The sequence below is a fragment of the Prionailurus bengalensis genome, chromosome B1 (assembly GCF_016509475.1).
Source record: "Prionailurus bengalensis isolate Pbe53 chromosome B1, Fcat_Pben_1.1_paternal_pri, whole genome shotgun sequence".
NCBI lineage: Eukaryota > Metazoa > Chordata > Mammalia > Carnivora > Felidae > Prionailurus > Prionailurus bengalensis.
In genome coordinates, this window is record NC_057344.1 from 186,059,765 (window position 1) to 186,086,965 (window position 27,201).

General features: G+C 37.0%; 1 protein-coding gene across 2 annotated transcripts in view; it reads right to left on the reverse strand.

The window, feature by feature from the left end:
* Nucleotides 1-543: 543 nt before the first annotated feature.
* Nucleotides 544-27,201, reverse strand: part of PI4K2B (phosphatidylinositol 4-kinase type 2 beta) — a 30,897-nt gene continuing 4,239 nt past the window's right edge. The window contains exons 2-11 of one of the 2 annotated variants that reach the window (XR_006296207.1): nt 22,453-22,589; nt 20,619-20,819; nt 19,896-20,027; nt 17,911-18,064; nt 16,705-16,763; nt 14,736-14,835; nt 11,332-11,465; nt 10,708-10,767; nt 2,709-2,990; nt 544-1,719 (exon numbers count right to left, since the gene is read on the reverse strand). Coding sequence is in view for 1 of the 2 variants with exons in the window: in XM_043572857.1 (XP_043428792.1) it covers nt 2,817-2,990; nt 10,708-10,767; nt 11,332-11,465; nt 14,736-14,835; nt 16,705-16,763; nt 17,911-18,064; nt 19,896-20,027; nt 20,619-20,819; nt 22,453-22,589 (1,151 nt within the window). In the remaining variant the exon portion in view is untranslated. The remainder of the gene's footprint in view (nt 1,720-2,708; nt 2,991-10,707; nt 10,768-11,331; nt 11,466-14,735; nt 14,836-16,704; nt 16,764-17,910; nt 18,065-19,895; nt 20,028-20,618; nt 20,820-22,452; nt 22,590-27,201) is intronic. The other variant, XM_043572857.1, reaches the window with a different exon arrangement.

Here is a 27,201-nt window from a genome sequence, read left to right on the forward strand (position 1 = left end):
ATTAAAAAAAAACTGATTTTTTAATTTAAAATGATTTGCATTTTTCTATTTATATTTTAATGCCCAGGATAGGGCAGACTATGCTACAATAACACATAAATTCCAAACTTTACAAGCACTTCTCTCCTGCTCACGTAACAGCACAGCTCAGTGGATGGGCTCTCCTGGTAGTTTTCCGAGTGGTGACGGACATGCCCTGGCCGCTTCCAGTTGGCAAATTCCTTGTTTATATCCAAACGGGAAGAGAAGAGAGTGGTCAATCATGACCACTGCGTGTGAAGACAGGGAGTTTTATTGCCATTTTCAGAAGTCGCATATTATCACTTATCCCAACATCTCAGCACTCAGCCACACGGCCCTAAACTAACCACAACAGAGGCTTGGAAAGGTAGAGCAACATAAGAATCTTTGCCACAACTCTGCACCGTTGGCCAAGTAACCCTGGGAGAAAAGACAGACTATAAAACACTAAGACCCTGCCTATCTCTTTATGCATCTGTAAAAGAATTTCAGATGTCATGTGATCAAAGAACACTCACCATCTGTTTTTAATAAGGTTTTAATTCCATCAGTACAAAACTTTAAATAAAAAAAAACTTTGTGATTCTGATTGTTTTTACGTCTGCAAAAAACCTTCCGCTGGTTTTCCACAGCCTCCAATTGCTGGCAAATTTGGGGGAGAATAAGAAAGTATATGATTAAACAAAATTAAATCGTCTCCAATTATAAAGGTTCCAGTTACACATGGCTTTTGGAATTTTAAAGAATTAAACTATACCACTAATACACAAGGGGGATGTTGGTTTAGCATCACTTATACACATAAATGTGTTCACAAACATCCTAAATATCCAATATACATACTTCAGAAGAACAGTGACCTTAAGACAATGATTTTTATTACCTTTAGTCTACCAAGCTTGACACTATAAATATACTCATTCAAAAAATTAACACAATATTTAAATAAGTCAAGTTCATGAAAATTTACAAAATATAACCAATGTATTCTGACTTATGATCACATCTTAAATATTTCAGCTTTACTCTTCTAGCCTGGTCAGGCCATTTAAAAATATCTGCACACTATTTTAACAAATTCAGGATATAAAACAGTAGGAATTTACTAAGTTTTCCCATTATAAAAATTAATATAGCAATTCTCAAAATACTGAAAAAACCGTTTTATGAAAGCAGTATCCACATCATAACAACTTATTTAAGAACACATCTTCAAAAGGCACATTTGAATTACTAGTATTTATCTCAAGATAGTAGTTGAGTTTCGAATTTCCAGTCAATTTCCCATGATCTCAGCGTTACGATCACGGAAGGCCGGGGTTGGAGGTAGGAGAACACAGGTGTCCAGTGAACTTTCCTTAAGGCAGCGGTGTTCTCACTTGCCACACCCATGGAGCCCAAGACAGGGAGGTGAGGGAAGGGGGGGTCTGCACATCTGTCTTCCGTCCTAATCGAACCCTCAGGAAACACCTTTTACACGAAAATACTTAAGTAAAAAAAAAAGAAAATCACAAGACAGAAAGCTAAAAAAAAAAAAAAAAAAGGCCCAGAGCACAAACTGCCAGTTTAGTTTGAGTGGTGGTGTTCCTTGTTTGGGGCCCGAAGAAGAGGATGAAGCTTCTGGTTCTTCAGAATCACATCTTCATACTGGGCTCGTCTCAAGTTACATCATCCGGGAGTTCACGGTGCTACAAAATCCTAGCATGTCAGACATACTGATTTTCAAAATCAAATCTAAATGACGTTATGGTTATCTCTGTCATGTTCCCCTTTAGCAAGGGCTGATATTCTACAGTTGACCGTAATTATATCAGCATCGGTAACCTCAATACCCTACAATACTATAATAACTACTGTTATTTTTAAGGACTTATGCCTTAGGACCCCAAAATGCAATCCAATATGCACTTTGAGGTATGGTTTACTTTTCGGTGAAGTTAATACTAACTGAAGCACTACACAGACTAAGATCAGTAATCTAAAGTACTAATTGACTACGTAATTGATTCCATGGAAGAAACAAAAGGGACTTTTAGTGCTATGGTGGAATGTCAAAATAATGGCGATCTACTTTAATTTCATATTATTCCTCTCCAGTCTCAGCTGAGTGCCTCCATTTTCTAAAAAGGGAGAGTATCTTTAGATTTTTCCCCTTACTTTAACAAAATAATTGACCAAAAATATTCTGAAGCACAGAAAATAAAATGGTCACCTGTTACTTAACCAAGATATAATTTTCCATTCCCTAACAATGGTCACTTTAGGGGCAATTACTCAAGTTCTAAAATAGCGGCTTTTTAAATTAAGGCAACATTATTCTTACCAGATTTTCTATTAACCACTCTACTGAAGTTCACAAGAGCAGTTTCACCCTTGAAGGCCTTTTATAATGTAAGAAGAGTGAAGACAACGTCCTTCTCAGTGTTTATAAAGAATATAAAAAGTTATTCAAAGTCAACAAATACCTTATGTTTCTACTTGGAATTCTAAAGTAATTACAGTCATTTCAGAATGTGTAAACCATGAAATTACCTTTTAAACTAACAAAACAACATAAAATACAATTTTTCTACAAAAATACAATTTAGGAGATATACCACTTCTTCCCTGAAACAGAAATTTAATATTTGGACAAAAAAACTGTAAACTTTTGATTACATTCAAAAGATAACCTTTTAAAGACTTACATTATTTGAGGTTTTGGCAACTGGAGATCTTAACAGCAGATTCGCCCTGCGGTAATGTTCTAACAACATAATAATGCCAAATGTTTTTTTCTCTTATGCTTACATCTGCTACCAGGAAGAGAAAAATGGCTTCCTGCAGTGGACGGTCTGGGTGAATGAACTGCTGAGGTGGACAATGCGGCCCTGATTTCTACCTTGACTGCGTTCCACAATCACACAAGGCATTTGTACCAACTGGACAGGGCTCTTCCCATCTTTCAATGCCTGAGTAAGATTTAAGATCTGTGGAAAAAAGAGAGATTTTCACCAGTTCAAATAAGATAAAAACCTTCCTTCAGTTCACTGAATAATGGCTATTTTAACCATTTATTCATAACTACAATCTTTATGTCATCCACTTCTGCCCAACAGAGATGACAAGGAGTAACTGCTACAAATACATACTATACAGACACAAAAATAGACACACACGAGCGTACGAAATTAGCATTAAATAACTTTTGCCAATTAGTAACTTTAAAATATTCTCGAATGTACTGATGTCCAGAAGCAATCAGAAGACTGAATAAAGTGAATGGTTCCACATACTCCATTTGACATAGAAGCTAGACAGATTCTGGTCTAAAGAGTCTGATTTTCCATAATTTGGCTATTGTAGACAATGCTGCTGTAAACATCAGGATACGCGTATCCCTTTGAATCAGTATTTTTGCATTTGCTGATTGCAGTGCAATGGCCGAATCGTACGGTAGTTCTATTTTTAACTTTCTGCAGCACCTCCATCCTGTTCTCCAGAGTGGCCCCGCACCAGTTTGCATTCCCACCAACAGTGTTTGGAAGGAGCTCAAGTGTCCATCGACTGATGAATGGATTAGGAAGATGTAGCACATATATACAATGGAATGTCACTCGGCCATAAGAAAGAATGAAATCTAGCCATTTGCAGCGAGGTGGATGGACTAAAGAGTGTTATGCTAAGCAAAATAAGTCAGTCAGAGAAAGACAAATACCGTACGATTGCACTCATATGTGGAATTTAAGAAACAAAACAAACGATCACAGGGGAAAAAGAGAGGCAAACCAAGAAACAGGCTCTTAACCACAGAGAACAAGCTGATGGTTACCAGAAGGGAGGCGGGCAGAGGGATGGTTGAAATAGGAGATGGGGATTAAGGATGCATTTATTGTGATGAGCACTGGGTGTTGTACCTAAGTGTTGAGTCACTAAATTGTACACCTGACACTAACATTACACTATATGCTTACTGGAATTTAAATAAAAATTTAAAAAAAAACCATTATCCACTTATTCAACAAAAAAATTTGTTGCATGCCTACTACGTGCTAGGCTCTGTTCTAAGTGCTGGGGCTATAACAGTAGAAAAAAACAAAACAAAACCCCCATTTTCACAGAACTTACATTTTAGCAGGGAGAGGAGTCAATAAGCATGAATAAGTAAATTACAACATGTATCACAGGGTACAAGTGCCATGGGAAAGCATGACACAGGCATTGGGTTAGAGAATTTGGGAAGGTACCCATTTAAAATAAAGTTTCATTTAAGAGTTCACTCTTAAATAGAAACAATAAAACTAGAAAGAGTAAAATATATTACATTACATGTTTAAACATACTCTTAGAATTGCTACTTGAGCACATAAATAAGGGTGTGAAACTCAACACATAGCTTACAGCCTATTCTACTCTGTTCAGATAATAATTCAGTTTCTTTTTTCCCCCTGCATATCAGGTAAAAAAAAAAAAAACTCCCTTTGTTATGTACTTTAGAAATAAAGATGTCTTCTTCAAGTATTTGAAAATATCTAATAATATACAGATAGTATGCATTTTAGTGGTTCTTATAAACATTATTTAATAGTGATAAGCATAAAAGTTTCAACATAAAGCCATACTAATAAATAAAATTCACATTACTTTGAACAGTATAAACTGGATGCTTTAGATCCTGGAAAATCTGAAGTATTTAATACCTCAGGGAAATAAATCTTTACTAGCTATAGTAGCTACTCAATGTATTTATGTTTTAGATTCCCTTTTAAGTTCTTCCCTTAAAATTTCCAGGCTGGATAACAAGACACAAAGAATTTATGAAATTCACATTTATAAACATTGTTCTTATCACAAAAATAAATGGGGGCACCAGCATGGCTAAGGAATGAAACGTTCTGGTTAGTTTCCTCTTCTGGTTTTAAAAATTCTATTCTAAAATTGTTAGTCTAAACACAAATTTAAGTAACACCTAATATTTTCCTGACTCTAAAGACATGGTTGTTGGGGCGCCTGGGTGGCTCAGTTGGTTAAGCATCCAACTTCCACTCACGTCACGGTTTGAGTTCGAGCCCTGCATCAGGCTCGGTGCTTACAGCTCAGAGCCTGGAGCCTGCTTCGGATTCTGTGTCTCCCTCTCTCTCTGCTCCTCCCCCCTCATGCTCTGTCTCTGTCTCTGTCTCTCTCTCTCTCAAAAATAAATAAACATTAAAAAACAGTTAAAAAATAAAGACATGATTGTTGTAGAGAATCTAGAAAACAGAATGGTATAAACAAAATGAGAGTCATTCTACAAGATTAACAATTTTCAAATATATAATAGCAAATATTATTCAAGCCTAAGAACTATCCTAAATATTAATGTTTCTTTGAAAATTGTTAAGACACTTGATAATCTTGCATTTATTTACTAAAGAAACATCTACTGAGCATGCACTATGTTGGGGAGGAGAAAAGACTGAATAGGAGGAAAAAACTCATGAGAGCCCTCTAAATTACACTTTCTAGAAACAAAAAGCCATATGAACAAATAACTGGAATAAAAATTTGTAAACACTTTAACAACAGTGGACCTAGGCCCTGACTTAAAATCTGAACCCCTCCACTACATATCACCCATTTTTTCATTTCTCAAGGGATAAACAAATCTATTATTGTATGTTTAAAAATTTTTTAATGTTTATTTACTTTTGAGAGAGAGAGAGAGAGAGAGAGAGAGAGCACGCACGCGCGCACGAGTGGAGGAGGGGCAGAGAGAGAAGGAGGGGCAGAATCTGTAGCAGGCTCCAGGCTCTGAGCTATCAGCACAGAGTCTGACATGGGGCTCGAACCCACAGACCATGAGGTCATGACCTGAGCCGAAGTCAGATGCTTAACCGACTGAGCCACCCAGGCGCCCCAATTATTGTATGTTTAAATTAGAGAAGACTATTTTTTAGAAAGAGGTTAAGCATTGTAGGCAAAGAAGAAACACTTCAGAAGTCTCCATCTATGCCGCGTTTGAGAACTCGGTAGTGATGTGATGGTTAGGCCGAGGGCGGATGGTATAAACTCTCAGACTTCTGCATATAGACTTTGCTCTCCTTTAGCCTATCTCACTGGTCCTCAAATGTTAGTGGGTATAAGAATTACTGTACTATCTAAAACCACCCATAATCGCTTTATGGTTGATTTTAAGCTATTTTTTAACAGTAATATTCCCAAAATACTGTTTTCACATCAAATTTTTGAGTAAAATGGACATCAGTATGTGTATTTCCAGGGAGTGCTGCAGAAAACAGAACTCTGAGTGGCAGGAAGAGTCTAGAAAGACAGAACTGGAGCTTGAAGGAAAACCGTCCTCCAGATGAAGAGGAAAAGGCACCTGAGGAGTGGCAACAACACACACAAGGGCACCACTGGGAGACGAGAAATGGGAGGGAGTAAGAGTTAAGAGTGACCAGGCTTAGAGGAAGCCATGAGTGACGAGTGCCAGGGCAGGTATACAGGACAGAGGCAGACTACCAAAGGTCTTGTTGACTGGTACTGGAGCCTGTACAGTGACAAATCATGGAAGTTGTAAGTCACAGGAGACATGGTCAGATTTGCTTTCAGAGACATGGTTCCGGTTGAATGTGAAAGACAGGAAAAGAGGCCAGGATACCATTTAGAAGATCATTAAATGCAGAGAAGTGATGATAAGGGTCTCAGGCAGAGGCAATGCCTAAATGCAGACTGAGACCCCCTCATTTCATAGATTCAACATCTTAACCCTCTTGAGCCAAGTTTCCTCCACGTAAAATGCAGATAACTGTGTAGAGCTGCTATAAGAATAAATGACACCAAACATCAAAGTATCTAAAGGCTAAAGTACTCAAGAGGTACTAAAGAGTTACTTTCATTGCCTTTAACATCAATTGTTACTGAATCTGCAAATGAGCTTCCGGTTTATAAGTCACTGAATAGAAGTTCACTGTGTATTCATAAGACAGCTTTATTTATTATTTCTGCCACTTTCTCAGACCACATGTAAAATTATTTCACGTAAGTAAGTATTTTCTGAGGTCCAGTGTTCCCAACAGGCATAGGCAGAACACAAAATGAACGGCCTTAGACTCTTAACTATAGAACAAACCGAGGGTTGCTGGAGGGGAAGTGGGTGAGGGGATGGGCTAGATGGGTGATGGGCATCAAGGAGGGCACTTGTGATGAGCACCGGGTATCATATGTAAGTGATGAATCGCTAAATTCTACTCTTGAAACTAATATTACACTGTATGTTAACTAGTTAGAATTTAGATAAAAACTTGAAACATAAAAAATAAAATAAAATGAACAATCTTATTGAACCTGATCATGACCTACTGCTATTTAACGTAACATTCGAAATCTTTAACTTTAATAAACATTACTAGTTCCAGACTGGTTTTAAAAAAATGACTTCATACTAGCTCTTAGTTCCAGTCCAAATCTTTCTGAGAAGAATTAGAACACGTCACTGATAATGTGTGTAAGACTAAACACTTACTGTAAACTAGGGCAAAAGACTTGGCTGTACCAAAGCACAAGTCTGGAGTTAACTGGCAAAACTGGAGGGCAGAGGGATTTAAGGAAAATTATAAACAGTAGAAATAACACAAGTATTTTGACTTAGTTAAGGAACTGGCTGAAAAATGATTTTGTTGCTCGGAATATAGGTTACTGTTATTTGTTTTTGTTTGTTAAACTTCTGTTTCAAAGCACTGATTTACTTTAGAACATAAAATAAAACCTGATTTTTCAGATCAGCTTTTTTAAAGAAAAACAGTTAAAACCAGAAAGCTACATAATCATGCATGGTCAGGGTACCTTATTCTTTCTGGCTATCAGAAAGACAAAAACCAAACCAAAACCAAACTAAACAAAAATGGGGAACCTGGGTGGCTCAGCTGGTTAAGCATCTGATTTCAGGTCTGGTCATGATCTCACGGTTTATGAGTTTGAGCCCCACATAGGGCTCTCTGCTGTCAGCACAGAGCCCGCTTCAGATCCTCTATCTGTCCCCACCTCTGCCTCTCCCCTGCTCGCTCTCGCTCTCTCTAAAATAAATAAACTTAAAAACAATTTTAAAAAATCAAATTAAAACATATAACCAAGGCATCATTTTATTTTTTTTCTCCAGAACTTGATCTTGTCATTTTTAAATTTTATTACATGCATTTGTAGAATACCTTAACTCCTTTGTGAATGAGATAGGATATGAACAAATAAACCTAAAAGAGCAGACAGCCTCTGGTATATCTTTGTGACAGATCTCAGAACTGGAATGTCCCCTATCTTTAAAGACAAGCATTTTAAAATTTGTTTTTTTAATTTTTTTTTCAAAGTTTATTTATTTTTGGGACAGAGAGAGACAGAGCATGAACGGGGGAGGGGCAGAGAGAGAGGGAGACACAGAATCAGAAACAGGCTCCAGGCTCTGAGCCATCAGCCCAGAGCCTGACGCGGGCGGGGCTCGAACTCACGGACCGCGAGATCGTGACCTGGCTGAAGTCGGACGCTTAACCGACTGCGCCACCCAGGCGCCCCAAGCATTTTAAAATTTGTATTTAAGGGGCGTCTGGGTGGCTCAGTCGGTTGAGCGGCCGACTTCGGCTCAGGTCATGATCTCGCGGTCCGTGAGTTCGAGCCCCACGTCGGGCTCTGGGCTGACAGCTCAGAGCCTGGAGCCTGTTTCACATTCTGTGTCTCCCTCTCTCTGAACCTCCCCCGTTCATGCTCTGTCTCTCTCTGTCTCAAAAATAAATAAACGTTAAAAAAAATTTTTTTTAAAAATAAATAAAATTTGTATTTAAATTCCTCATGTACTAGCTTTAATTTACAACAAAAGCTTATTCAATTATTTAGAGCTTTTCCCTGAAAAACAAAATTCCTGAGAGGGGAGCCTGAGTGGCTCGGTTGGTTAAGCGTCTGACTCTTGATTTTGGCTCAGGTCATGATCTCACAATCAAGCCCCACATCCAGCTCATCAAGGAGCATGGCGCCTGCTTGGAATTCTCTCTCTACCCTCCTCCCCCCCATCTCTCTGCTCCTTCCCGCTCCTGCTTGCTCTCTCTCAAAATAAATAAATTAAAAAAAATTCCCAAGATAAATCTTTACGGATAAGAGAATTCCAGAAGATGGAGAATATTTATACATCACTTTGTTTTAAGCAAAATGGTCATCTTAGGGCATAATTATCTATGCCAGAAAATGTAGCTCAACTATAGTTTGGGATGGTGACACTCTTCGACATAATTATAATCATGGGCCACCTAAGCCCTTCATGCCTGCCTGAGTCACCTAACTCGGCTCCCTGCAAGGCCCCCTGGCTCTGGCCTCCTCACCTGCTGAGCAAATCTGCACCTGACTGTCCAGCCTCACCTTCCCTAGTGGTTCTAAATCTTCGCTGGGTTAGAGACACTTCTGGTTGAGGTATAAATTCCACCCCAAAATGCACATACAAACAGAATTTAGCCTAATTCAGGTATTCACAAAAGAAGGTCTCCTCTCTGGAAATTAGTTTTTTGTGTATTTTTTTTCCCCCAGAAATTAGTTTTATCACAACCCTTTCGAATGGTAATCTCTCACTGCTCCGATCCCTTCCACGTGGAATCTATATTCTGGCACTTAAGGCTTCCAAGATCTGGCTCTAGCCTTCTTCTCCAGCCACTTCACTTACTATTGAAAACTTACGACTCCAGCAAAGCACTGCATAAATGCAGATAACAGGGAGCAGAGAGAGGTGTACGAGCGAAGAATCCATCCTTTTCCCTGACCCCTGGCCTCCTCATCACAGCAAATGTTCCATGACAGGAGGAACTGGGTCTTGCTCACAGTTCTATTTCAATCACTTTCTGGTACTAGTTCTGTCAATAAATATTTGGTGTATGAATGATTATTTAACTCAATCATATCTATTTGTTAAAGTTATATAATGTAATCCTCAGTACAAAAACTAGACTGGTCTTTTTTGCCACAGGTATGCAGCAAATAGTTACCTGAAATTAAACGTGTATTTTAGGAAGAAAAAGTTAATTAGTGAGTCACTAAAAGACAATGTTTACAGTAACTTGTCTGTTCATTATACTTAACACTATAAAATTATTCACAATAATTTAGTTTCATTTCAAGTTTTCCTTCTGGAATCTATCAGTAGAGTGGAAGAACTAGACGTTTATCTGTAGACCAGCCAGCCTGCACACCCACACCAGCAGACCTAACGCCTTGTACCTCTAATTAAAGAAAGACGGAGTGACAAGACTGAGTTACTATTAGTACTTTTTTGCCTCACTCAGTGTTCAACTTTGGTGATATGGCGATTTACTGACTGCGCCAGCAAAGGCCAAACACATTCTATGAGAGAAATAATCAAAAGGCAACAGAACTCGGCACTGAAACATCCAAGCAAGTGGACTTGAGGAGGAAAAATACAGTAACACTCAGGAAAATAGTTATCAAAATGAAGACAAAGAATTCACAGGAGAGTGAAACTGGTTAACTAAACAATATACAACAAGGTCAAAAATGCCTAATTTAGAACAAGACAGGAAAGATGCTATTGAAATCAACTTCGTTTTTAATCATACGAGCTATTTTGGTTCAGCATAAAAGAATTGCATCTTTGGGTCACAATGGAGAGAAGGGTTAACTACTACTGTTTCAAAGACAAACTGTCTTCTTAATGAACAAGGTCATAAAAAGGTAACTTACCTGACCCCTCATAACAGACATCTGACTTTCAAAAGTAGCTTTGTTAAATCTTCTGTCAGTCTTTATGGGGAAGGAGGAAAAAAACCTACATTATTATAATTCCAAAAATCAAGAAGTTTTAAACAAATATTTGAAAACAAAGGAACTCTTCAACTTAGCACATAAGGCCATTCCAGAGCTTTCCTAATAGATAAAATAACATGTAAAGAGTATTTTTACTTGAAGTATTTTTGTATGTCTCTAGAATGACAAGAATAGTTTATTTATAATCCACCTGGTCCCAAAAGGATTTAAAATGACCTCCCAGCCAATGGGTTTAGGTGTTTTTGAGAGAATTAAACTACAGCAGCTCACCAAATATTTATTACAATTTATGGAGTACTTTTGTAAAAATTCAACTTTTGAAGAAAACAACTTGTCAGATTGTAATAGAGTCTTACTTCAAAGAACACTCATAACCAGTGTAACTTCACAAATTTATGCTCCTGTAAAGTAAAGCTGTTAATTCCTTTTTAAGTCAGGCTCTACACCAGAAGCAGTAAACTGCAAATTAGCTCTATTAAGAAAATCTCGTTTGAGATTTATTTCGTTTTCCGCAAGAATTAAGACGAAAAATTTATTTACCTTAAAAAGTTCATGAAGATCTTCACATAAATCTTGCACAAAGTTCATGTCGGAAATATATGGTAGAATCAAGTTTCTTATTTCTTCAGAAAAAGGAACTTTTGCTTGAGGAAGCCAAGCCCAGTGAAATGGATCTGAACGAAAAAGGAGAGAGAGAGAGAGAGAGGAAGAAGTTATCAGAGAATAATCATCTTGATTCCAAGTTTGGATGGTGAATTCAGATGGTGAAGCACAGTAAAGTATTATTTAGAACTAGTCAGGTTCCTGAGTTTTAAATAGTAAAAGGTAAGAATTTTGATAATCAGTCTCTCTCAGACAGCCCTGTATCAAAAAATACATCTGAATCCCTGGTTTCTAAATTTGGAAATTAAGGGACACCTATAATTTGTTCACATACACCATATCAAATACCATGGCTAAGATTTCCCTGCCCTCCTCCCAGTTACAAATTATCAGGAATTGACCACTAACGAGTGTGTGTGTATGTGTGTGTGTGCGCACGCATGTGTATGTGCACGCATGCACATGCGTGGAAATATATGATGTTCCAAAGTCTTACCTAAAAAAATTTTTTAAGTGTTATTTACTTATTTATTTTGATAGAGAGAGAGAGAGATTGCAAGCAGGGGAGGGGCAGAGAGAGAGGAAGAATCCCAACCAGGATCCATGCTGTCAGTGCAGAGCCTGATACAGGGCTTGAACTCATGAACTGTAAGATCACGATCGGAGCCGAAATCAAGAGTTGGAGGCTTAACCGACTGAGCCACCTGTGAATGTTCCAAACTTTTAAATCATTAGTAGGTGAATAGGCAAATGTCTCTAAGGGATCAAAGATCCATGACTTCAGGCTAATTCTAGTTCTCTCCTAAGAAGACTGTTAAATCTACACAGTACTAGGATGAGAAAGATTCGTAAAGTTGTAGAATCTTCTGGAGAGGGTGCATATTCAAATTCCTGCAAGAAAGTATATGTAAGGCTTATGACAAGATGATCACCCACGGAGCTACTGTGGGCACATCCAATGAGAACCTCCTACAGCTAGAGTCATTCCTTCTGACTTCTCTTTTATTATCTCCCTGTCCACTGTGGGAAGTACACAGTCCATTCCAAAGAAAGCCCTTCTTCCGGCCCACATCTCCCTGCAGCTATATCTAATTTCCTTTTTACTTTTCCCTGACCAATCACATAAAAGCTCTTATTCCATGCCTGCCTTTACTTCTGATCCCTGTCCCTCAACTCCTATTATCACCATTCAGACCGCTCTCCCCTAAGACCACCAGCCATCTCATAAGAGTCTCTCCAAAGGCATACTTGCAGTCCTCATGCTACTTAATGTCTCTGTAGAAAGTAGCAGTCTTCTATCATCTCCCTTTGTGAAATTCTCTCCTGTGTGGCTTTGGAGATACTACTCTCCCAGAGTGTACTTTCTATCCTTTAAGCCACTTCTTTTGTTTGCTGGCTTTTCCTCTTGCCTTCAATGCCACCATTCCCCCCTTTCTCTCCTTCATGTATTTGCTAAACATTCATGAGACATTCACTGAGTATTTGTGTACCTCACATTGTCCTAGTGGTGGTATTTGTTCTCCTTGAATTCCCTGAGGTAATAAACACCACCGTGGCTAACGCTATCACGGTGACAGTTTAAAAACTATATCTTCAATATCAACTCCTCTTTCAAGTTCCAGATCTCTAATCCTCAACTGCATATTTGGTAAAATTTCCCAGATGTATTGTAGGAGCCCTTAACTTAACACTTTTAAAATACAATTTGCATATAAATTCCAAACTATTAGAGGGAAAAAACAATGAAACAAAGACATCTCAAGCCAATTCAACAAAAGATAGGAAAGGAAAAATAAATTGGAATTCATGGTCAATAGAAAAAAGTAAGATGGCAGGAAAAGTTCAAACACATTATTTATTGAGACTTTAACTAGAGTTAAATGTACCTTTTAAAAGAATCTCAGATTGGGTAAAAAAATATCCAGTTAAGTGTTGGGCATAAGTCATATGCTTACAACAAAATGATGGAAGTAAAAAATAAAAGTATAGAATAACACCAGGTAAATGTTAATAAAAAGAAATGAGGTGTAGCAATGTTACAACAGATAAAATAAGTAAAAAAAAAAAAACATTGAGAGGGATAAAGTGAGATGTATTTCACACTAATAAAAGAACAAGCCACCAACAATATAAAATGCTGGGCCTTTATGTATGTCAAATACACAGCAAAAAATGTACAGAAATGCAAGAAGAAATTGCCAAAATCACAATCTTGGTCAACTTCAACTCTCAAAAATTAACAGATCAAGTGGTCAAAAAAATAATATGATTTGACTAACAACTACAAGCTTTAATTAATAGACAAATGCAGAACTTTGTGTCCAGACACGTTCTTTTCAAGTACCTTTTAACTGGCCATCAACCAGATTACAAAGGAATTACTAACAAATTTCAATCAGCAGAATTCACGCAGCCAGTCATAGGTCACAAAGCAATAAAACTTGAAAATAAAAATGGGCAGGTTTTTTTTTAATCAACTGACACAGAAATTTTATTTACTTATTCATTAATTTTTAGGGGCGTCTGGGTGCCTCAGTCATTTAAGTGTCCAACTTCGGTTCAGGTCATGATCTCATGGTTTGTGAGTTTGTAACTCAGGAAGTTCTTTTTTTTTTTAATTTTTTTTTAATGTTTATTTTTTATTTTCGAGACAGAGAGAACATGAGCAGATAAGGGGCAGAAAGAGAGGCGGGGACAGAGGATCCGAAGTGGGCTCTGTGCTGAAAGCAGTGAGCCCAATGTGGGGTTTGAATTCACGAACCGTGAGATCATGACCTGAGCCAAAGTCAGATGCTCAACTGACTGAGCCACCCAGGTGCCCCAATTATAATTCTATAAAAAAACTTTGTACCCATTAATCCAGATCTCAAGATGTCACGAACAATTTTAAACAAAATAAAACTAGCTCAAGAAGATGTAGCAAACCAGACCCTCAACCACAGAGGAGACTGGTAAGGCAGTTAAAGCACTACTCACTGAAAAGGGGAGAGGTAGGCCTAAACTGTTTTGTAAGTGAATACTACCCAAAACATTAAAGTTAAGTTCTATCCATATATTAAAATAGATGATTCTCATGTTACATACATTTAAAAACTTATTCTACAAGACTAACACAAGCCAAAAAACCAAAACCAGACACAGTCCCTCAAAAATAAGCAAACAAACATGGCAAGGCCCGTGTAGAATGTATCTTTGCATCCCCACATCTAGAACAGAGCCCTAGTGAATGATTATTCTTCACCCAGTTTTTCTTTTCCTTTTTTTGATATCCATAAGTTTTGTTCCCTTCCCATTCTGGAAAAGGGTGATTATAGAATGTATAGATGGTTCTAAACACTTACATGCTCTCCACTCATCAGGATGCTTAAAAGGAAATGCCAAACCGTTATCAATTGCAGCTATTTTAATAAGTGATTCTTTATCATCAATCCATTTCGTTTCCTAAAGAAGAAAAAAATGGCTGCTGATAAAAAAATGTATATGAATATTTCTAAAAGATCAAGTATTAAATAAATTTTTAAAAATTATTGAAGTTTAAATACCTTTTATTTGAAGAGACTAAAAATAAATAAGTTGCCTCTTATTAAAGGTCTTACTATAAATAAAAAATAAGTTATCAGAAAGTACAAATTTCCACACTTGAAGGGAAGAAACCATCGTATAAATCAGTAAGAGTTTCATAATCACTATTTTTTATTTGCTATTATAAATTCAGATAGTACTGGTTTCATTTCTTTCCTTTTGGGGAAGAGGACTTGGAATTATTAAGACTTAAAAATTTGTTGTTTCAGATAATTTACTGCTAGATATACTGCTTAAAAGTATGACATTTGTAAAATATTGGTATTTTTAAGAGAACTTAACAAAGCTACCTCATTAAAAATTTAGTCTTTCCTGGGGTACCCCAGAAATATTTAGTCCAAACACAAAATGTTTCTAAATAAAACTCTTCAAAGAACAATTATAAAAAGGTCCAGTAGAAGGAATCTCAAGATACCATTAATTACAGAAAGTAGGCCATTCCTACCTTCTACATTCTTGACAGCAAGAGGGATTTCATGTTAAAGAGTATTTATTATGGGGGTGCCTGGGTGGCTTAGTCGGTTAAGCGTCCGACTTCGGCTCAGGTCATGATCTCGCAGTTCATGGGTTCGAGCCCCGTGTCGGGCTCCGTGCTGACAGCTCAGAGCCTGGAGCCTGCTTCGGATTCTATGTCTCCCTCTCTCTCTGCCCCTCTCCTGCTCACGGTCTGTCTCTCTTTGTCTCTCAATAATAAACAAACTTTAAAAAAATTTAAAAAAAGAGTATTTATTATGTAAAGATAAGACGGTTGCCATTAGCAAGTGGCCTAGATAAAAACAAAAGGTAAAAAAGACAATTTTAAAATGAGAAGTATTAGCATGAAGGTCCGTGTCATATATGTCTGGTTTGTTTCTTTTAGTTTATATCAAATATCTTACCTCACTGAAAATGCACAAAATACTTAAGAGCAAAAGAATAAAATTTTCAGTAAAATCTAATTGCTCAAGATACACCAATAAAATATATTTAGCAACTATTATGAAAATATATATTTATGTGTGTATTTTAAACCTATTTCTGCTGTAACTGCCATTTATTTTTATTTCTTTTCTTCTATTTACAATTTTATTGAGGTATAATTTACACACAATAAACTTCACATATTAGTGTACAATTTGATAAGCATCCGCGGATGTGAAACCTTCACCGAAAGTTTTCTGGTGTCCTTTGCGGTGGCTCCCTCTCTCACTCCCTCCCTCTACCCCACCCGCAGGCAACCAGGGTCTGCTTTCTGTCACCAGGGATTAGTTTGCACTTTGCAGATTTTCACATAAATGGAATCAGTGTGTTCCCTTTGTGAGTAGCTCCTTTCACTCAGCAGGATTTTGAGACTCATCCACATTATGGAGTCCTAAGACTCAGAAAGAAGTGAATTACTAAAATATAAACACGTCGACCAAAAATACCAGAACCTTTTTTACATAAAAGCAAAATAAATCTGGTGGTCGTGGTTCTACAACGAATTTCCCAAGTTCTAAAAAAAAGTACCAAGCTGGTATCATTCTTCTACTCTAATACAACATAAAAAATAAAGCTGTACAGAGATTTAGAAATTTAAAAAATGCAGTGTAAACAGGGAAGGAAAGAAAAAAGATGAGAAAAACAGCAAAAGGAGATAAAACCAAGGATCTAAGTGAAGGAAATGAAGAAATGAAGAAAAACATAAATTTAAGGAATCTTTTATAGAAATTGTGTGTGTCTCTGTGTATAATTTTGAAATTTCCTTACCTTAACTTCCTTTCCCTGTTGCTTTTCGTATTTGATTAACCAATTGTCATTTCCCCTGTCTTTCAAAACAAAACAAATGTTACTTCATTTTTTATGGATATCATAGCTTAATATCAAAGGAAATATTCTAGACACCTTTTGATTTTCAAGACCTTAACTGGTTATCTGTGGCACATGTGTACATATTAAAGGCTCCAACCTAACACATACAAGCCAAAAAATACTTACAAATGTTAACTAACACTTTTTGAGGGTTTATGCTGTGTCAGACATTGTTGTAAGTACTTAACAGGCACTAATTCATTTAATCCTTATAACCATTCTGTGAGGTGTGTATTATCAAGAACTATTAAATCAAGGTTATTAAAATCAAGGATAACTTCTCTTCCCCTCAGGAAGAAAAAGCGTGTACCTCTATTACCAAGCAAATTTCTGGGTAGGTTCTCACCCAATGTCTGTATAGAAGTACTCTATGACTCTACATCAAATTTAACATTAATCTAAGACCACACTAATTAAGAAGGCAACTCTGGAAAAGTATGTAATGCTTTTTCAGAAACTAGTATAAATGAGCAAATATTTTGAACCAGTGGTTCTCAAATTTCAGCATGCTTCAGAATTACCGAGAGGACATGTTAAAACAGACTGGTGGCCCCCTATGCAGAGTTTCTGTTTTAGCAGGACTGGGTGCACTCTTCTGAAAAGATGCACGTGTAACAAGTCCCCACATGAAACTGACCCAGCCAGTCCAGGGAACCATATTTGGGAACCACTGTTTCAGATGATCTATACCACTGCTCCATTCTAGCACAGAAAAAAAAATCAAGTTTAATGTATTTATAGACTATGCTAACAGTTACCTAAAGTCAAAATAAGCATCTAAAATAATTTACACAATCAAGTTTTAATTATTCATATTATGCAGATAATATTTCTGGCTTTGTCCTGCTGCTAAGAAATTCCCCAGGAGGGACAAGAACTGACCTCTACCACCCAGGCAGGAGACTGCTATGAGTTAGAATCTCCAGTACAAGATTAACTCTGCCCAAGGCAGTCAGTACTACATCTGTTTTCCAAGGCGGGTAGAGAAAAAGTGGCCTCCAGACTTCTGTATCAAAATTTTATGTCTTTGATTTGGGTAACAAGAGTTGAATACAATCTGCAAACTAACAAGATTTGAGTAAATAAGTAAGAGAACTTCAATACCTGTATTTCTGATGATGTAATCCAAAATAACTAATCTTTCAAACTGTGACTGAAATTGTTTTCTAATATTCTCGGGCAAAGGGTCAGCTTCAAATTTCCTAAGCCAATATTCAGCCTCCTTGTAACCTTCAACAAATAACTGAAAGGAACCAATCTATAATTTTAAGAACTAGAGTTAGAAAAGAAAGTACAAGAACAAAGAAATTACTTCTTTAATTTCTCACCAGTATCATCATAAAATGTTATATAAACATTATAAGAAAAATAGAAGGGTTAACACTAATTTAGATAAGCCATATTTATCAAACTATTTTTATACACTAGCTTTAAACAGCCACATAAAGAATACATAGCAAAGTAAAAATGCTCAACCCTAGGCTTTTAAGGAGCATGGAAGCTATTTCAGGATAACTAAAAAAGAAAATGCACATGTGCCCTCAAGGTGAAAATCTCAACTCAGACTGATGTTTTCTAAAAATATTCATTAAAATGAACTTAATTATAGTGGCCAAATATTACACCTATCCTGGTCATTTAATAACCGTGCATACTTTTATCTTATTGAAGAAATACTTTGGGATTTTTTTTACAACATAAAATATGGACTATATCCTTATTTTTTTAAATGAATTCTTCAACTTTGCAGATTAAAGATCCGGTCACAAATTTTAAAGAATAAATCAATCAATCATAACTTGGTTTTAAGTGGTTTTTAAGAAAATCCTTTCCTTGAAGATATGTCTGTTTTAAAAGGCATTTCTGTCATTAACATTACTAAATGTATTTATGGCACAGGACACATGGGTTACCTGGTTGGTCTCATAAATACAAATAACCACAAAGGAAATCTATTTCTTATCCTAACACTATGTTCTTATTGTTGGCCTGAAATTTTAACTACATATCTAAAAGGTTTTCTTTAAAGCACTTAATAAGTAGTCATAAATATGGAAATAATATCTTTCTTTAGTCACACTTAATTTTATCATATCCAAGGAATAACAGGCCTTGTAAAAATTTTCAAACTTCCTCCTTACTTGGAGTAAAATTTTAAAAACAATTTAAGTTAACCATGAATTTCTACTCAAATTCTTTTATCTAGATATATGCTAGGCATAGCAACCACAAAACAAAATCACAGGTCACATTACATATATATATATATACACATACACAAATTACATATATATACATATACTTATATATATACACACATACATATATATATGCATATATTACATATACATATTACATACACATACATATTACGTATATATAATGTAAAAATGTAAAATATAAAAAAATTAAAAATATATATAAATTATATATACATATATACACACACACACACACACACACACATGTATATATAAAAGCCTGAAGTTTTTCTAGAATGCCTTCCCATTAACCCTTCCCACTCCTGCTTAGCCAGCTGCTAACCAATCCTTAGGTTTATCTAAAAGTGATAAGAAAAAACAAAATGCATTATGTAGTCTGTAAACAAGAATTACTACCACTTACTTTTATACTATGTGCCAGGCACTATACCAAGTACTTGACATGAATTTCTTCATTTTATCTCACAACCTCAAGAGGTAGTTTTTCTCATCCCAGTTTATAGAAACTGGGGCTTAAGGAGCAAGCAACTTGCCCAAGTGCTCAGAGCTAACTGGTAGAGGGGCTGCGAGAGAAACTTAAGCCTGTGCTTTTAGCCATTACTTTATAAAGCCTTAGATGCAAACTCCTCCTGGAAACAGTATCCCCAGTCCTCCAAGCTGGGTTAGACATCTCTCCTCTATCCTCTCTGAGAATTTAACCATCCTAACAGCTTTCTCACATCACACTGAGATTGCTTGTTCACTGAAAGCTCTTTGAGAATGAAAAAACTATTTTCTTTATTATCAAATCCACAGCCTACAGCACATAATACTCAGGTAATACATGCTGAATTGTCCCCCCAAATAAAGTTTCTCACAGTAACTTACCTTAGGGGGGAGTCCTATCCGATGGAATTTTCTACCTACTTTTGGCACTTTCTCTAAAGCATACTTTTTGCCTCTAGATTTTGCACGGTCAATTGCACTGTAGTTAAATGTCTCACTGACAAGCCAAACCACCTAGAAACACACAGTTTAGAAAAATGGTTATGAGAATTTGCATTATAGTGTTTCTACTCATATACACCATGAAACACACTCTAAAGCTATAAATCATCAAAGTTCAACCCAATCCTAAATGGTGCACAGAATCTAAACTAGAAAGGCTTAGGGATTTTGCAAAGTCAGTTAAATGGCACATATTTTTGAGAAAGGCAGCTTAAAACTGGCCAGTGGAAGAAAGAAGTAATCATTCTGAGATGTAGAATTAGGAATGGATATTCTGAGGAAGTCTTCAAGTAAAAATTCATAAAGGCTAAATAGAAAGAATTTCTAGAACACCGATATTCTTCTGCCTTCTAAATGTTAGTTCTTTCTCTTCTTGTCTTATCGTCAGCATCATCTAGGCATCAACAGCCAGGGAGACTTGCCAGGGAGACTTGGACACTTTGAGCATCTCCCCTAGAATCAATTTATCGGTTACTCATGTCTCCGGATTACCAAAACAAGGGCTCAACTTCAGGTTCTGTCATCAGAAATATTACTAAAGTGTTCGCAGAGAAGTAGAGTATAAATTAGAAGCACATAATGAAAACCAATTTTCTCCTTTACCTTTGTTTTAGGTACAATATTCAGATGCAGCTTTTCATCCACAAGGGAGGCACCAGCTTCAGAAAGGTATCCCTGATTAGGAAGCAGGCAGCCTCTACCGAAGCAGCAAGGGCAGCAGACCTTATGAACATATTTGGTCCATTTTGGATTCAGTTGACCATAAGGCTCTTCTGATTTGGGTTTAAATACACCAATAATTTTCTATATAAAATAGGAGACATTTTCTGAGACTTTTAATATAGAGAGATGATAACCCATAAAATGCATTTTGGTAATCTTTTCCTATTTCTTCCCACCAGATTTGGACATAACCCTTAAATATTAAGAGGTTTAGTTCTCATTGTGTTTTTATATCCATTCTCATTTAACAATGTAAAATCAGTAATCCTTTGGGCTAGTAGTTTTCAAACTGTGCTCTCAGCAACACTAGGAAAGGTGAGAGGGGAAATGAGAGTAGGGCTCTAAGACCCCCTACCACTTAACTAGATTAACTTTGACTTCACTTGTTTTATTACTGGACTTCCAACTTAAGAAAGGGTTCTGCTGACTTCATAATGTTTGAAAACTACTGCTCTAGGTCAGATAGTATCTATTAAATATCCATATTATGTGTTTATTTATCAGCTACTTTCTCACTAGATGTACATTCTAAAGGGCAAGGACTTTGTTAGGGCTGTATCCCAAGTACTCAGAACAGGGCCTGGTACACAGTAGGCATTCAAGCATTTGTTAAATGAACTAATAAAGCCAATGACAAAAAGTCATCTCTAAAATATAAAGGTAATGATAGGATATAGTGAATATCTATGTTGTCAGATTCTCCTACCCTAATCTTTTTCCAGTTATTTTTTTTGTGAATCAATTTTAAATAAATTTTCTCCTCTTAAAAAAAAATTTGCCCATGGATGTCTAAAGTCTATAATCTTTATTACTGGTCTGATAAAATATATTCATATTAAATTTAGAGGGTGAATTATCCTTAGACAAGAAATAAAAATCTTACTATAATTTTAAGTATATAATTGCTTTATAATGCAATAAAATCTGAGTCACTAGTAAAAAGTTAAGAAGAAAAAATTACTAAATCAAACTTGGAGGAAAGACTAAGAGACTGACACTACCATATATATATATATATATATGTGTATATATATATATATATATGTGTGTGTGTGTGTGTTTAAATCCCAAAAAAGACTGTTTTAAAATGTAACTTGGATCTTTGCAAGGAATATTAGGATGAAATCATAACCTTTTTTACTCCTGAAGAAAGAACTGCTGGTTATGTATCATTCAGGAAGCTTTTAAAGATAATAATACAGATTTCTGAAAATCTAGACTAATTGGAACAAAGTCCCATATCAACTTCTCTTTTCTGCCCTAGAATTCTACTTTGGTTCATTTCACGATGTCACATTCCAATGCCTTCAAGCTTCAGGCTGCCCAGGTTCCTCTGGCATAATGCTGGCAAAAATATTCCTAGGGCAAGCCTTTGAAAGTTTAAATTTCTACTTTGCTTGGCTAATATAGATACTGTAAAGTAAGGACTTACGAATATAAACTCAACAAATCTATAGCTGAATGTGAACATTCCGTAATTGCTTGAAACCAAGTACTAAAATAGTAGGAAAGCAAACTGTGACTTAAAATGAATAGCGCTATTTCTAAATAGCAGAATGCTCTAGTTAAACACAAAACAACCCCCCACCTTTATTTCTGAAAAGAGGGTGCAATCAGATTAGGAAAATAGCTTCAGAACCTCATAATGACTCCACATTTAAATTAGTGTTTTCCAAAATTTGTGTTATATACAGTAGATCTGTGAAATTCTCACCCTCTTAGGATCCTTCACAAAGTAACTTCCACTTGAACCTTGAGAGATTCTTTCTGGAAAAACTCCAAATTCTATTGCTTGCTCTGCTTTCAATATAACATCAGCAAATTCAGGATCATCCAGGAATGTATTCAATGCTGAAGAACCAACAATTATTGCATTAAAAAATCAATGTTGATATGGAACGTGACGAAGAAAGGCCAGCTATGAGAATGCTTGTGATAGGGACCTGTGATACTGGGTTAGGTGATTAGCATTAGGACATTAAGGTACAGAAGAACAAAAGCCATCACATGGCTTCCAGGATGCTCCTTCTCTAGGTTTAAGAAAAAACGTGATCGAGTATCATATGGGCTGCTTGGATCCTCGCTTTTTTCCCCCAACCCCACTTCTCTTTAAAGTTCAAGTACTGACGCATGAAAAACAAAATCCCTATTTGTTGAAATAATCATACTAATACCTCCGAGTGCTCTGAATTCCTCCTCTCTTCCAGTGGTTCTGTTCTCCATTCCACCTCCCCTTCCAGCTGTGGTCACACCTCAGATCTGTCATCACCAATACCTGCAACCTCCCCACACCTTTCCATTTCAAGCACCTTTTATCTTCCTCATTCGTTCCCTCTAGTACCCTGAGTTCAAAAATTATTCCATCCCACTAGGACCCACAAGGCACTGACCTCCCATGTTGCTACTGATCTCTGCGTCCTCACATCCCTCGCTGGCCAGCTTAATGAAATTACGGGCAGGCATCATATAATCACTCTTCTTTTCCTCCCTCCCCTTATCATGGTCACCTGGAAAAATCCCATTAAACTCAACTGGTTAAACTCAACTCTCTGCAGAGTACACCTAGACCTGGATAGCTGAACTTGACTACACAAACATACACAAACACAAGGCCTGAGAGCTCACTTTAATGTAAATTCATCCCCACAAACCTCAGGTGGGTCCTTCATGCCACCTGGGAAGCACACTACATTCCTGTTTCGGACTGAATCTTTGTGTCCTCCCAAGGTATGTTCAAGCCTTAACTCCCCATGGAATTGTACTGAGAGATGGGTCTGTGGGAGGTAATCAGGTTTAGGTGAGGTCATGAGGGTAGGGCCCCCACAACAGGATCAGTGCCAAGAGCATGCTCTCTCTCGCCCTGTGCCACGTGAGGACACAATGAGAAGGTGGTCATCTGCCAGCCAGCAGGAAAGCCTTGATCTTGGACTCATCTTGGACTTCCCAGTCCTGATCGTGAAACTTCATCTTAGACTTTCCAGCCTCCAGGACTGGGAGAAATAAATGTCTGTTGTTTAAACCACTCAGTCTATGGTATGTTGTTCTAGTAACCTGAACTAGGACAACTCCTGGTACCGTTTCTCCCACTGTTCTGGGCAACTCTCTCATAACCTCCCCCCTCTTCACATTTCCAACACCCCCTCCTTCTCAGACGATCCTTAACAGATGCAATCAGAAATCAGTATCATCAGCCCTCCACACCACATCTGCCCACAACATCCTGTCTTCCACCTGTTACTACAGACGAACTAAGCTTGAAGATCAACTCATCCACTTTGTGTCCTAGACCCTATCTCTTCCTGATGATTCCAGGACATTTCTTCAGCAATCCTTCCCTGCATCAATATTTCCCTCTTTATTGGATCACTTCTATCACCATACTAAGCATGCTGTAATTTTTCTCAGCCTAAATCTACTTACTCCCACATTACTCCTAGATATTCCCTCATTTCTTTGATCCCCTGTATAGCAGAAGGTCTCTATTTACATTTAATATCTCCAACATTTCTTCCTCGATTCTCTCTTGAACCCATTTCAATTAGGTTTCTGTCCCAACCACTCCATTGATAAAACTTTTGTTGAGGTACACAGTGACATCCTATTGCTAAATCTAACCTCAGAACTTATCTTCCTTGACCAGTGCCACCATTTGACCCTGTTAATCACTCCTTCCTCCTTCACATGGCTTCCAGGATGCCCCTTCTCCAGGTTTTTCCATTTCATTGGCTCCTCTTTTTCAGTCTCTTTGTTGGCTCACTTTTACCTCATGACAGTTTACCTTTAGGATGCCCCAGATTCAGTTCATGGTCCTCTCCTCTTCGTTATCAACACTGATGACTCCCAAATTTATTTGTCAAGCCTGGACTTCTACCTTCAACTCCAGACTACGATATTCAACATCTCTACTTGGATGTTTAATGGACAGCTCAAATTTTACCACCCAAAACTCAATTCTTCTCTTTATAACTCCACCTGACTGCTTCCCTCTCAGGTTTCCCTATTTCAGTTATTGGCAACTCCAAATCTTCCAGTTGCTCATGGAAATCCTTGGAATCACCCATGATCTTATACTCTCACCTCCAACATCTAATCCATCGGTAGTTTGCATGGCTCTACCTTACACGAACATCCAGAATCCAATCACCTCTCACCATCTCCATTCCTTCCATGTGATTCAAGGGACTATCAACTCTCACCTAGATTATTGTAAGGCTCTCTTAACTGCTTTCCCTCTTTCACCCACGCCTTCTCTATACTTGACAGAGAAGCTATAGTAATCATTTTTTTTTAAGTTTATTTATTTTAAGAGAGAGAGAGAGCAAGCGTGCACATGTACACATGAGCAGGGGAGGAGCAGAGAGAAAGGGAGAGAGAGAATCCCGAGCATGCTCCTCACTGTCAGCACAGAGCCTGACATGGAGCTCAATCCCACTAACCATGAGATCATGACCTGAGCCGAAACCAAGAGTCAGGTGCCCCAACCCAGAACTTTTATAGTTCTTGGAACATAACAGGTAATCAATAAACACTTGCAAAATGAATGAACAATTAATCATTTAAAGCGGTACACGAGGCAAAAATTATTCATATTTTACTTTGGAAGGTATTTAAATGCTATTACATGCATTCAACATTATGAAAATTCAAAACAAACTTATTTTAAAATTTGCCTTCATTTAGACAGAAATAATTTTTTTTTTACTAATTTTTAAAATTATGTGCTAAGAAAAATGCTACAAAAAGTACTATTGGGCATATTTAACCTACTTAAATGAATAAATAATCCAAGTATTTTAGTTACATCACTACAATTGATGTGCTAATTCATAATCCTTCTTATCTATCCCGTGAAAATAATTAAGTATGGAGAAACTTAGTCTTTCTTTATTCACTGTATATCCTGAGCACCTGGAAGAGGAGTCAGCATTTAGTGGGTACTTAATATTTAATTGAATAAATGAAGTATTATTTATGTACTAGAATATGCCAGTAATAATGATCATTAGTCAAATGAGATTTCTTCTAGGCGAAGGCTTTTTTTTTTTTTTTTAAGTTTGTTCATTTTGAGAGAGTGAGTCGGGGAGGGGCAGAAAGAGGAAGAGAATCCCAGGCACTGTCAGTGCAGAGCCCGACACTGGGCTTGAACAAAGGAACCATGAGATCATGACCTGAGCTGAAGTCGAACACTCAACCGGCTGAGCCACCCAGGTGCCCCTAGGCGAAGCCTCTTAATAAGAAAGAAGTTGGAAAGTTTTTTATTTCAACCCTGCCCCTAGCACTAGTGTACTTTTTACAATACGTCACTAGGAGGTGGTCTTCGGGGAAATGTTTAAACATTTTCAACAAATCATCACTACTTTTTTTGTGATCCTTTTATTTGGAAGCGAAACAATGTATAAGCTTCTTCCTTTTCCAGAAATTAAGTCTCCTGTAGTTTCATACCATGTCCTAGACCTGCTATCTGGAGCAAAACAAAAGCGTACTTACTCCTTTCTCTCCAGGAAGAGCCCTTCAAAAAGCTGACGATCATTTCGTGTTCCCCTAAGTCTCCTCTACTCTTGCCTCCTCCGATATGGAAGTGTTTTCAGGCTTTTCAGCACACGAGTTGCCCTCTTATTTCATGCCTCAGGTTTTCAATGTGCCCCCTTATGAAATATGGTCTCCAGAATCAAGCAACCCATTGCAGGGAATAGACACATCTCTCAGCATTGACAGTATACCAAAATGAGAAGCACTCTGGTGTCACATTAGTTGTTTAGAAATCTGGTCATACTACTAATGCATACTGAACTTGGACCACTCTTGGTCTCTCCCATGCTGTACTTGAGCAGTTCTTGCGGAAACTACGTGTAGACTTGGCCGGTATTACTATTAAATGTTATCAAATTGTTTCACAGGCTAAGCTTTATGAGTTCATCATGTAACAACCTGCCTTTGTTGCTCTCATGGAGCCCATGCTTATACTCTGAATAATAATAATAATCACTTTCAGTTATAATAATAATTTTATAATTATTATATTAATAATTAATAATCAATATAATAATTATTATTATAATAACTGCATACTAATTCAGTTTCAACCAAAATCAGATCAAGCAGAACCATTCCTATAGAATCAGCCAGGATGTTCTTAATCCCTTTCTCTTTAATTTGTCCCGTATTGAGCAACTCTTTTAAATAAATGAGATAATCTCCCCACATGAAAATGGGCGTTCTTTGAAGATGTCCTGGATTTACCATCACTATCTAGAATGACGCTTAAAAGACAACTGGTCCTGCTATCCAAATTGCTGCTGGAAAAAATGACTACCTACCAACTGTTCTAAAATCAAAGAAACTGTTTTTTAGGAGATAATTTTTCTTGAACTCATAACTCACAATTACATTCTAAAGCTTTCTTCATTTACTTAACTGTACATGTGGCAATTAGTTTAAGTTGGAGGATCTCTCCAAAACTTAA